This window comes from Furipterus horrens, unplaced genomic scaffold (genome assembly GCF_987537825.1).
Source record: "Furipterus horrens unplaced genomic scaffold, mFurHor1.1.pri manual_scaffold_7, whole genome shotgun sequence".
NCBI lineage: Eukaryota > Metazoa > Chordata > Mammalia > Chiroptera > Furipteridae > Furipterus > Furipterus horrens.
This window is the reverse complement of record NW_028327177.1, coordinates 70503873-70517060: the sequence shown is the minus strand read 5'-3', so window position 1 is coordinate 70517060 and position 13188 is coordinate 70503873. Positions and strand designations below refer to the sequence as shown.

The 13188-nt window shown below is 40.8% G+C and overlaps 1 protein-coding gene across 2 annotated transcripts in view; it reads right to left on the bottom strand.

The window, feature by feature from the left end:
• Positions 1-12882, bottom strand: part of ATP6V0D2 (ATPase H+ transporting V0 subunit d2) — a 64612-nt gene extending 51730 nt beyond the window's left edge. For both annotated transcript variants that reach the window (XM_090282914.1, XM_090282915.1), the window contains exons 1-2: positions 12680-12882; positions 2742-2913 (exon numbers count right to left, since the gene is read on the bottom strand). In XM_090282914.1, coding sequence (XP_090139040.1) covers positions 2742-2913; positions 12680-12809 — 302 coding nt within the window. In that variant the 5' untranslated portion in view covers positions 12810-12882. The remainder of the gene's footprint in view (positions 1-2741; positions 2914-12679) is intronic.
• Positions 12883-13188: the final 306 nt, after the last annotated feature.

The following is a 13188-nucleotide window of genomic DNA, read 5'->3' as shown; positions in this document are numbered from 1 at the left end:
GAGTAGGGACAAGGCAATGTGAGACAATAAGTAAAATTTACATTGTATGTTAAAAAAAGGAGGAAAGAAGGCAGAATGAAGTAAGAGAGTGGAAGCATATAGTATTAGGTTTAAACAAATGTTATAGAATATATATTTAGTACGAGAGTGAACATAAAGAAAAGAAGAAAAAAAAAGATGAAGAAGAAGAAAAAGTAAGATACAAATTAGAAAAAGTTTCTCCCCAGTATTATGGACAACCTTTGGGCTATGATTAATATAGGTGGAATAGGAATAAGAGGGAAAAAGAAAGAAAAGCCTAAGAGATGTTTAAAGGAAAGGGAAGTGAATTTGAGATGATAGAGGGGGTAGGTATACTAAGAATGAGGAATGAAAACTAGGCTAGAGGGAAAATATTTCAAATTTAAGCTAAAGAAGGAAAGGGCTGGAGGAAGGTATTAATGGAGTAGGAGAAAGGGACTATAGGATTTGAGATTTGAAATACTGAAAGAGTGAATATCTATGAATAAAATTGCAGAAATGCCACAACTACCACCATATCATAACAGACGGTACCCTCTAGCCCTCTTCATTTTTGTTAGCAGTGCTGCTATGCCAGTGAACTGGCATGCACGCCCAGAGTCCTTGTCAAGAATCAGGTCTTGTTTCAGCTCTTTTTCCAAAAATGTCTCTGCGTGGCTTCCAAACTGCAGCACCAATCTGCATTTTTGTTTGGCAGAGCCATTGTGCCCACATGCAGGCCTATAAGCTGGGGACCTCTACCGAATCTCGGTCTTGCCTCAGCTTTCCTTTTAAAAAAGTCTCAGTTTGGCCCCCATGCTTCAGCACCAGTCCCTGTGTCCCCCGATTTCCGTGCTCTCCCCGCCTCTGAAATTCACACAGTCTCTCACAGTCAGGGCTGACCTCCATCTTCCCACACCTCCGACAGTTTCACTAAACCTTCTTGCTGAATCCGTCCTCGACATCTCGGAAAGGGCGCCTGTGGCAGAAGTGCAGTTTCCAGGCCTCCACACCACCCTGAGCTTCTCTCTTCACCCTGGTAGTTACTGGCTAATGAGCCAGTCCACGGCTGATCCTATGTGGTGTGGCCGGAGGCGCTGGGCTGGGCAGCGTGGTGACTTCACTTAGAAAGTGCGGACTATGGTTTTTGCCCTATCTCGTGTTGTTCCCATGCTCTCATCCCTGCTTGCCCTGTCTGAAAGCTGCTCTCACTCACTCTCTGAGCAGTACTTATACTCCAAGTTCGTTCCACGATGGAAGCAAGCAGACAAGGCTGCTACTTACTCCACCACCATCTTTCCCTCCCCTGATGTTCTTAATAGTGTAAGAACACAGGCTTTCTTATGCACTGTTTTGAGAATATAATTTAGCAAAATTTACCAAAAAAGAAAAGTTCCTTTGATTCATTACATCCACTGCTAGAAATTTAGCTTGGAAATAAATTCAAGACCTACACAACAATAAGCTAATTGAAAAAGTTTGTAACAATAAAGAAGAAAGAAAGAAAAAAGAAAAGAATTTAGTTATTGTTAATAGATGGCTGGTCAATTATATCAAACAGAGAATTCTATGCACTTATTAAAAAATAACAATATTGACAAAGAAAGTTGTTAGAAACATTAAGTGGGAAAAAATTTCAGAAGGTATATGATTGCATTTGTATAAATTTGAAATGTGCAGGAGAGATGGGTTGAATATGTGTCAATATAATGCACAAATGTAAATATTTTTCTGGAAAGTAGATAAGAAACCAACAAATGGTTAGTTTGGGGGAGGAGACACAGTAGAGAAGCAGAGGGCATGTAGAATAGAGGAACATTTTTATTTTATGCCTTTCTAAGCCAGTCTAAGACCTGGGCCTTGTATTCACAACTGTGTATATTGTATCTAAAATGTATACACATAACACACAGCTCAGCTGTGGACCTTTGTTCTCAGCTTGCCACCTGGAGAGGCCCAAAATTTCAAGCCCTGGATATAATTTATTAACTGGATTAATAAAGTTTCCATTTACTATTGTGTGAAAATTCAGCATTTTTTTAAGAATAAGGGCCTTCATATTGAAAGGCTAACCACTGGTGACAGAAAAGGATAAACACAGAACACATTGGACCATGGCTGAAGCTTCTTATGCTGTTCCAAGGGAAACTAGGAAAGGACAGATGTGGCCTGAAGAACAATTTGTGGGTATTTCAGCCCCACCCCAAGAAGTGGCACAAAAATGTCACATAGTACCTACCATCAGTTCCAACAGTCCGAACTCTTTAACCATAAGCGCCACTTGTTTTAAAGATGAAAACGTGCCTTGACCAGTGTAACTCATTTGGTTGTACACTGTTCCACAAAGTGAAAGGTTATTGATTTGATTCCTGGTCAGAGCACATGCCTGGGTTATGGGTTTTGTCCCTGGCCGAAGTTCATGCCAGAAGTAACTAATCAAGGTTTCTCTCTCACATAAATGTTTCTCTTTTTTTTTTCCCTCCCTCCCGCTCCTTCTAAAAATAAAATCTTAAAAAAAGGAAGAGAAAACTGAATACTGCTTTATCCAGAGGCCACCACCACTTTCATAATCATGTTGTTTTTAACAGTGGAAACACAGCTTCTGAGCTTATCAGTTGTTGTGGTTTGAATGTATTGAAATCTACAAACAATAGAGAAGGTCTTAAGCCAAAAACTCTCCCTAAAACCCCACCTGTATCTGTTGATAAGGTCTCACACCAGGACTTCTTAATACCACTTACGTCATGTAGATGAAAAATGTGCTCAGGGGCTCCAGAGAATGATTCCGGAAATACTCAAATTCTCTGCACAGCTTTTTCCTCATCTCAGTGTCAATTTTGGAAACTGTGAGAGGGTTCATTTGATTGGCCAAGAAGTTGCCATAATCAGTGGTCTGGAGATGAACTTTCAGATCTGAAATTGAATGAAACCCCAAACAGGTTAAATTTTGAACATGCATGAATAGCCTCTATAACATTAATGGAATTTATGTTAACTTCATGATGAATGCATATTTAATTATTACACCTTATTAGACCTTAACACGAAGTCTACATACCATAAGTTAGTGTATTTCTCTAAAGCAATAAATAATTCAATATTAATATGGACATTCTAGTAAAGTGTACACATTTTCAATTATCTAAAAATATCTAAACTTATTTAGCACAGCTGGAAAGAACATTAACAACCACCCAGTGCAGAGATGACAAGTAGGTTTTACTGGATCCAATTTTAGTCATTGGAAATAGCTGCTCAGAAAACTGTTGAGAAGGAAACTAAGGCTCCAGCCCAGCTTGATGGAAGAGACACTTATAAGTAGTGTGGGCCAGTGGTGCAGGATGTGGCATGGGCAGCTGTCAGACCCATTTATTACAGATGAAGAAACTGAGTCCCAGGGGCTAAAGGGTGGAGTTAGTAGCAGAATTTGAACTATGAGATGGGACTCCATACTCTTAAAATGTAACATCATTCCCACAGGACCATGCCAGCATCCTTTAAACAATAATTCTTTTAGCTGAGGACTATTTGCCAACAGAAGGAATACAAATGGCATTTCTTTCAAAACCATGATATTTTGCTCATGTGACATGTTTCTTTTAAGCAAAACTTCCAAACCTTTCAACTGGCAGGGAGATCCTGCAATTAGCTGTGTCTGGGAACTCAGACCCTGGAGGATGTTAAACCAGAGATGAGCCTTAGGTGCCTGCTAGGATCCAGAGGAAAGTATCCTATGAATTAGTGCAGATATGGCAGGTGTCACAGCTCACAGCAGCTCCATGTTGCCAAAGTTTCAGGGGAGGTACAAAATGAAGACAGGAAAGTAAACAGAGGTGTCCCGAGGAGGGCTTGGTAGGACATCTTTTATCCTGAGGACAACAGGGAGCCACTGTGGGCTGTGAGGGGGGTGGGATTGCAAGAAGGCATCAGTGATTCTTAAACACCTGGGATTCAGTGGCTGGCAAGTCTTCCTCTTCAGGATCTGGAGTAAATTGTGCCTCAGGAAAGCTTTTTTTTTCCTGCAGAATTTACTTGCTCAATCACCTATTTAATTAATTGATTAAAAAATTACACTTTTTGCCATGTTAGGTGGGTCTTTCATTTTGGCAGTTCAGATTTTTACATCACTCAACAGTTGCATTCTCCATGCTGAGGACTATTTGCCAACAGAAGGAATACAAATGGCATTTCCTTCAAAACCATGATATTTTGCTCATGCGACATATTTCTTTTAAGCAAAACTTCCAAATCTTTCGACTGGCAGGGAGATCCTGCAATTAGCTGTGTGTGGGAACTCAGACCCTGTGGGAATGATGGACTGCTGCATGTGATGGAGAGTCAAATGCAGTGGAAGGGACCTTCTGTCCCAACACCAGAACACCCAAGGGACACTTGCATTCAGAGTCTAAGAAAGCCTTATGATCTGAAATGCTTGCTCTCAGACAAGTATGGACCTCCAATAATAACAACAATGCTTTAATGTATAGACTTCTAATTTTTAAAATGGGTTCAGTCATTCTTCCCTGCATTTTCCCAAGTGCTTATCTAAATAAATATCTGTACGGTCAAATATATTTGGGATAAACAGGCTCTTAACTGTAGGAATTGAAAGCTTATGCTGCATTAATTTGAGTGCTATTTGGTGTAGAACCTCCCCAGTCACTAGAAAACAATGGAGCCACCCACATAATACACTTTGGAAAATTATGGTGCTCTTTCATCCAGAAGTTTTGTGGTGAATGGCAATGTTTTTCATCTTTATTCAAATGAGGAAATGAAATGTTTTCCAAACTGTGGGATCACTACCAACTAAATCAGATTATGAGGTCCCAAACAGCAACAGAAAAAAAAAGGCCTTGATTAGGCTCTTACAACAAATATCAGAGCATATTATACAGGGGACTGTGTGTGCGTGCAGGTGTGCACACAGGGGCGAAGTGAAAAAATGGATCTCCATGGGCTCGGTCACTGGGGTCAGGGAATTACCGGGATCACTTGGCTAGTGAGACAGGATGAGCGCTTTCTAGAGATTTGTTGGGCAGATCATTTTTAGAAAATGATGAATTGGTATTTGTTTTCTGGCAGCTTCCTGTATGGGCCTCTCTATAAAAAGGAATGAGCAGACCTCCCACTCTCCAGGTTGGTTAGACAAGGAAGTCCCTCCAGCTATACCTGTGAAGGGTGCTATCCTTGCGCAGGCCCTGCCTTTCCTCACACTCTGCAGTTTCATCATCTGCAAAATGGGTATAGAATCTATGCTTTTGGGTTGTTGTGGGGATTAAGCAAGATGGAGGTGAGGAGCCAGCATGTACAAGCCACCGCATAATATTAATTTCTTTTTCTTCTCACTTGTACCCACATACAAAATAATTTGATTCAGTTGGCCAAGAACTGTGCTTTTTATTCTCTAACCAGAGATTTTTTCAACCTACATATTGAAGTTGACCCTCACATTTTATAATTACTCTGATTTTAATAAATATATCAATATTTATAAAACCAGACTTCTTGCTCCATGTTTGCTAATTTATAGCCACCTTACAGTGACTAACCATCAGGTCCTCTTTGATGCTTTATCACCCATATTGCCTGCATTTTCTGCAATTGCCTCTGAGTCTCAGTCTCTACATCCTTGGTTTAGAACCATGGGCTTCCACCCATGTTGCTGTGGTCATCTCCTAAGTGACTCTTCACAGACAGAATAGTTTTAACATACCTTGTGTTTTAACCTCAACAGTAGCTTTAACAGTAACAAAGGTCCAGAGAAATAACCTGTTCATGTTTTCCATGAGTACAAGTATTTGACTAATGACCAGACATGTCTCTTTTTTGCATTCAGTATCTCAAAGCTCCATAATCAGATCTTCAAGGTCCTTTAACATTTTTCCAAATTGAAATTCCATCCTTATCTCTAGGCATTCTAGTATTGCTGCCAAACTGGCTTACTCCCCACCCAAACACTTTTATTTCTAACCATAACCTTGAAATGGGAATTATTTAGGAATTCAAGGGTGTAGCAGAGAGGGGAAACTAGTTCTTGTTGTAGACACATTGCTGTTTAGGGTACTTAGGAGTTCCCATAAATTTTATGATTTACAGTTTACAAAACATCATCAGAAATCTCTGATCACACTAGAAACAGGAAGGTAGGACAGGGAGACATCATCTAAGAGGTCTTACTTTTCTACTCTACCATGGAAGCCCTTTTAGGTCAGGGACTATATATTTTTTCATTTACATTACCTTGGCTGTAGCTAGAAAGTGCTTACTACATGGTGGTTGAATTAACTCCCATTTGAAGGCACAGTTGAAAAAGAATGAAGATTGTGTCAGTTCATGGGGACTTCATTGTTAGTGAGATATAATCTGCTCCTCTCCCTCCCTTTCGACCCTGGCTGGTTTAGCTCAGTGGATTGAGTGTTGGCCTGCGAGCTAAGTGTCGCTGGTTCGATCTTCCAGTCAGGGTACATCAGAGAAGGAAAACTCTGACTCCAAAAAACCTCCGCTGCCTTGCGGCATACCTCTTCTGGGGAAAGGCTAAGGGAGTAAACCCCGACAGAAAATCCGGAGCCGGAGTCCCTAAGGCGGTTTGACGTTGTGGTCAACACCGGCAACTCCTGCGGCGCACCTGAAGCCAAGCTGTATCGACTCCGTCTTTCCCTTGGACCCTTCAGCTGCGAAGAGAGGGGGGGTCTGCTGCATGGGCAACAGCAGACCCTCCATATCACCCTGCCCAGGCTCTGTAGCTTCAGCTTCACTGGAGAGGACACTCCAGCGTCATCACAAGATGTCGATTCAACACGGGAGGAGACAGATACCGTGTCACTCCCGAGTCGGACTGCACAGCCATTCTCGGCGGTGCAGATGGACTCTTAAGAAGCTACACCATCGTCTCTCGAGACGGACGGCTGCCGACGATCTCCCTCCCTTTCAAAGAATGTTGGCTGACAGGACACAGTAAAGGCTAATCCCTCAGTCCTCTCACCATACCTGAGAGCTGAGGACACTTCCACCATATATTTTAGAAAAGACTATTATTACTAAGTTCTGCAGTTCTGAACTATTAATTGTACTACCATGTCTTTTTAAAGAAGAAATAATATTTACAACAATCATATTTATAATTTTATAAAATTATGAATTTTTAAAATGAAAGTAGCAGCATTGGCCTGCCAAGACCCAGAGGAACTTTACATGAATCTTAGTTGGTGGAGCAGCCACTCTGAAAAGGCTGCAGACTGTGATTCCAGCTCTGATCTTCCGCAAAAGGCCACACTATGGAGACAGTAGAAAGATCAGTGGTCTATGGAATGGGGGTTGAGAAGGGTTTTCAGGGCAGTGAACCTAAAACTTCTCTAAAAGATAATGTCTTAATACAAGCACGGTGGTGTTAATTATATTTCAGAATACTTCCTGCCTTTTACCATTATTATTTTGGTCCAAGTCCTTGTTAAAGAACTTTAAAGTGTCTATGGGGATTCAGCTTTCAGGCAGCACCCATTGCACAGGCCTAGAGATCAGCTTCCCTCTCTGGTCCTTGGGAGGGACTGAATAAAAAGATTCTGTGCACTGTGTCAGTAAGGGGTTGGCCTGAGGATTGATGAGTACTTCTGACCACACTCGCATAGTTTTGCACAAATATGAATACTGGGACATTTCAAAGCTTGTATGTACAATCTTCATTTTCTCTTCCAAATTCACCTGAAACCTTATGTGTTCCTTACAGGTGGCTCTAGAACAATCTGCTGATATCAAGACACTTTTCTTTTAAAGACCAGAGGACTGGGACTTTCTGGTCAAAAGGGAGGCATAGGTAGACACACTTAGCCTCCTTGCACAACCACAGAAAGAATTACAACCAGATCTCAAAAACAACAACAAGAACCATCAGAAAAATCAAGCTAGCCCTGGCTGCTGTGGCTTAGTGGATTGAGCATCGGCCTGCAAGCCAAGTGTCGCTGGTTCGATTCCCAGTCAGGGCACTTGACTAGGTTGCACGTCAGGTCCCCAGTTGGGGGCGCGAATGAGAGGCAACCACACAGTGATGTTTTTCTTCCTTTCTCCTTTCCCCTCTCTCTAAAAAAACCAAACAAACAAACAAACAAATAAATTACTTAAAAAAAGAAAAAGAAAAATCAAGCTATATGTAAGTCTGACAACCAAGGATTTAAAGAAGCCACATTCATCCAGATGGGCAGGAGTGGTGGAGTCGTGGAGATGGGGTGGAGAGGTGGTGTGGCTTGGACAAGCAGCAGTGGCAGTGGAACAGACAGTCTTACATTCACATGTGGTGGATAAAAATTGGGAGGGATACCCTGGTACTGAGTAATTTCAGCTCCAGGCCAGATTGCACAGCCCAGGGTTTCCATGCCAGGAAGATAAATCCCCATTACCTTTGGCTGTAAAAACCAGTGGGGGTTGGGGAGGGGAAGAAACTGCCAGATTTCCACTGCTTACAAGGACTTCATGGTCTTAGAACGTATGCAAACCCCAGGACAGCAACTGGAAGGGAGCCAACCACATACAGGAAGCAGGTGAAGTAACTGAAAGAGGGGCAGGTGCTGAGTAAATAGACAGACCCAAGCAGTGGCATTGCTCCCTCTCCAAGCCCGTCCACCACAAACAGAGCTACGAAGAAGTGAAGTGGGTGGCCCTGCCCTGGCAATTACCTAAGGCTCTGCCCCACACAATTTATAGGTGCCTTTGCTATATATGCCATGCTACTAAGACAGGGAGTAAAAGCAGCTCTACCTAATACATAGAAACAAACACAGGGAGGCTGCCAAATTGAGAAGGCAAAGAGATATGACTGAAATGAAAGAACAGAACAAAATCCCAGAAAAAGAACTAAACAAAATGTATATAGCCAACCTATCAGATGCAGCGTTCAAAACACTGGTGATAAGGATGCTCAGAGAACTCACAAGAGTACACAAAAATAAATAAATAAAGGAAGGAAGAAGTAAAGGTTACACAAACTTAAGTGAAAATCTACAGAGAACCAATAATGAAGGGAAGGAGGCCGGGATTCAAGTAAACAATTTGGAACCAAAGGAAGAAATAAACATTCAACCGGAACACAAAGAAGAAACAAGAATGCAAAAAGAATAAAATAAAATAAGAAGGTTAGGAACCTCTGGGACAACTTTAAATGTACCAACTTCTGAAGTGTAAGGATGCCAGAAGAAGAAGAAAAAGAGCAAGAAATTGAAAACTTATTTGAAAAAGTAATGAAAGAAAACTTCCCTGATTTGGCAAAAAGAAATAGACATACAAGTCCAGGAAACACAGAGAGTCCCAAAAAGTTGGACCCAAATAGGCCCACACCAAGACGCATCATAATTAAAATGTCAAAGGTTAAATAAAGATAGAGAGAATCTTAAAAGCAGCAAGAGAAGAGAGTTACCTACAAAGGGGTTCCTATAAGACTATCAGCTGATTTCTCTAAAGAAACTTTGTAGGCAAGAAAGGACTGGCAAAGAGTATTGAAAGTGATGAAAAGCAAGGACCTGCAACCTAGACTACTCTATCCAGTAAAGCTATCATTTAGAATGGAAGGGCAGATACAGTGCTTCCCAGACAAGGTAAAGCTAAAATAGTTCATCATCACCAAGCCATTATTATATGAAATGTTAAAGGGACTTATTTAAGAAAAAGAAGATCAAAACTATGAATGTTAAAATGACAATAAACACAACTATTAACAACTGAACCTAAAACACAAAAACAAACTAAGCGAACAACTAGAACAGGAACAGAATCATATATATGGAGATCATCTGGAGGGTTATCAGCTGGGATGGGGGAAGGGGAAGAATGGGGAAATGGTGCAGGGATTGGTAGGAATAGACAGGGGGATGTTAAGAATAATAAAGTAAATTGAGACACCAAAGAACTTACACACATGACCCATGGACATGTACTAAGGGGAGTGATTGCTGGATGCAAGGGGTGTAATGGATGGAGGGGGACAAAGGGGCAAAAATTGTGACAATTGCTACAACATAATCAATATAATATACTTCCAAAAAAGACTAGAGGACTTATCTTTGCCAAATTAACTTTTCCTTCACAGAAAGTGTCTGCTTCAGCACACAGTACACTTATCATGCTGTTACCCCCTACTCTTGTTTATCAGTCATTTTATGGTCTATATTGTATGCAGAAGTCAACAAAATCCCAAAGTTTTTAACTTGTGTCCTAATAGGGTGACTAGGAAGGTGGCTGGATTTCTCTCAGTGCACTCAGATGCAACAGGTGCATTGCCATTCACAAGTTATTTACTAACCAATATACTGTGGAACAATCAGGCAGGGCAGATATTATTTTCTATGTCACAATGGAGCTGTTAATGAATGAAACCTATTCATGGAGCTTCAACTCATGCTCAGGGATAGACATTTCAGTGAACAACAAACACAGATATCCCTGTCCTCCATCCCCAATAAGAGTGTTAGATTAGTCATAGCCTCTGTGTCCTTAGCTCTTAACCAAGGACATGTAATCCTTATTTTATTTAGACTGTTTTACTCAGCAGTCATTATAATCCATGGTTTTGTGATTCACACTGATATTCCTCAAAGTCCCCAAGCCATAGACTGGCCTGGATTCAAACATAGTTGTGTGAGAAGGTTGAAAAATATATATTTTGGGGAGGAAAGATAAAAACACAAGATGCAAAGACAACAAAGCCACAATGTGTGTAGTAGGTTTTCAACCAGGGTACAGGGATAACTTTGGTGGTCCTCCACTCCTGACATCATATGAAAAATTCTGTGCATGTATACCTGTGCGTATTTTACTGAGAAGATTCATTCATCAAATCTTCAAGAGTCTGAAAGCTTTCTTTCTCTCCCAAATTGAAGCTGAGGGTGATTCCTCCTTGAATTCTTTAGAGAGCAGGCTAAAACTTTGTTGTGTGTCCGGAAGACATTTTATGTATTGTTTGTGTTTAAATTTGCATTTCTTAGCCCATTTAAAAGCTTGACTGAAAACTAAACAGAATTTATTCAAATGACTTCTCTCAGAAACCCTGTGTTCATTAATTTTTTTCTACCTCAATTTATGCCGATTTTCTATACATGATTGAGACTCTGCATTCCCCAAACTCCTAATATGCTCAAGTAATTTAGGAGCCAACAGAATTAGCATCTAGAAGCTTTTTCTGGCTATTTCCATTGCTAATGAAAGGAAATGGATCCTCTCAGCATGGGCAGCTTGGTCTTAGCTCTGACTGTAACTGGTCAGAATCATAAACAAGTGACCTCAGGACCCCTCTTGAGAAGCCTGCAAAGTCACCTTCACATTTTTCCTCTGTCTTTGTTCTCTGCTACTCTTCCTGGTAGTCTGGATCTTTACTGCTTTCTTGCTTTTTCTAGAATAATCTGGAAGTTTTAAACCACCTTATTAAGAACATATACAGTACTGATTTTATATGTTTCAAAATGAGCAAGTGTAGCTGTTTGGAAAGAATAAAAATACTGTATCATAGATGTGACATCTTTGATAAGGTTTTGAAAATATTGTAATTTAAAGATAACTTCCAGAGAGGGGGAAATGGGAAGGTGTCAAAGGAGAAAGTTTTGGTTTTACAAGATGAATAAGCCCTGGGGATCTATTGTACAGCATAGAGTCTATAGTTAATACCCCCCTACACACACACACACATACACACACACACAAATAATAATAACAAAGCAGGAGGAGACATTTGGAGGTGCTGAATAGGTTTATGGCACAGATTGTGGTGATGGTTTCTCATAAATTTACATCTAAACTTATCAAGTTCTATACATTCAATATGTATAGCTTTTTGTATGTCAATCATACCTCAATAAAGTGGTTTCAAAAAGCAGATAATTTTTATTTGCAGATTGCTTCACAGTTCTGAGAACATTCTCTCATGTATAACCTCATTTATTTATCCAAACAACCTGCCAAAGCAGGTGTTACCATTGCATTTTACAAGTGAGAACTCTGTGCTCAGGCTGGAGCTCCAGGTCACCTACCTGCACTTGGCAAAGGTCAAAGACCTTTGTGTCAGGGCTGGCTTCATCACAGACCCCACTGTGAGTTTTTTTTTTAAGCTTCAGTTAAAGACAAACCTCAAATAAACACTCACATCAATAGATACTGAGAAACTGGAGATAGAATAGAATTCTCTGGACCGAAGTTCTTAGCTTTTATTTCCTTTTTTTTTTTGGCTATAGATCTCTGGGCAATTTGGTGATGTTTTTCTCCAAATAATATTTATAAATATGTACAATGAAAATAGGTAGGATTTCAAATGAAACCAAATATCATACAAAATAATTATCAATATATTTTAAAATGTATAATACTGTGCTCCTTTATTAAGACATTAAATATCATGATTAAAAGATGAGAACAGTCTCTTCCATAATTTTGAAATAGTGAAAACATAACTGATATTTCAAAGCGTCTACCAGAACTCTATAAGGATCTGAAAATAATGACTTTCTATTGGTAAGATTTTGCTTAGAGAACTGAACACAGAAATGTAACTGTTTTTCTGGTTCAAGTTCATGGAACCCTGAGGTCTGGGCCCTGGGATTAAGCACCTGCTCTGGGCTCTCAGGCCCTGGGAACAGTACCTCCCTTATGTCCCAGCAGGCCAGAGGTATTATTTCCTGTCTAACCTATGAGAATATTAGCTTACCCTCCAGGGTCTCACACTGGACCAGGTTGATGTAGTCTTGCTGAGTCAGGAGGCCAGCCTTGCATCCTCGCACCAGGCCCTCCAGGTAGCCATGGTCCACATTGAAGTATAGCTCGGCAATCTCCAGCATGGGGACAGGTCAGGTTGGTCAGGCTGAGACAGCAGTGTTCTGGCAGCCCCCAAAATGGGTACTGGTGTGGAGAGTGCTGGCTAGCACAGGAGTTATCGGGAAGCCGCCTAGCAGCTAATAATCAGGCTTTTGGTGACTAGTTTCCACTGGTTTCAGTGGCTTTGAACACAGAGTGCTTAGCTTTATTTACAGAAACAGTGAATAAGCTTGATGACCCATCCACCCAGGAAGCCACCACTACAGAGAGGAGAAGGGAGAGGGAGGGGGTCAGGGCTGGTTCTGTCTCATCCAGAGCCACAGGGCCCTTCCCAGATTTGCTATTGGCAGGGTGAAACACTTCAGTGTTTTGTAAACATTCCCCTCCCCCTAGCTAAGCTTT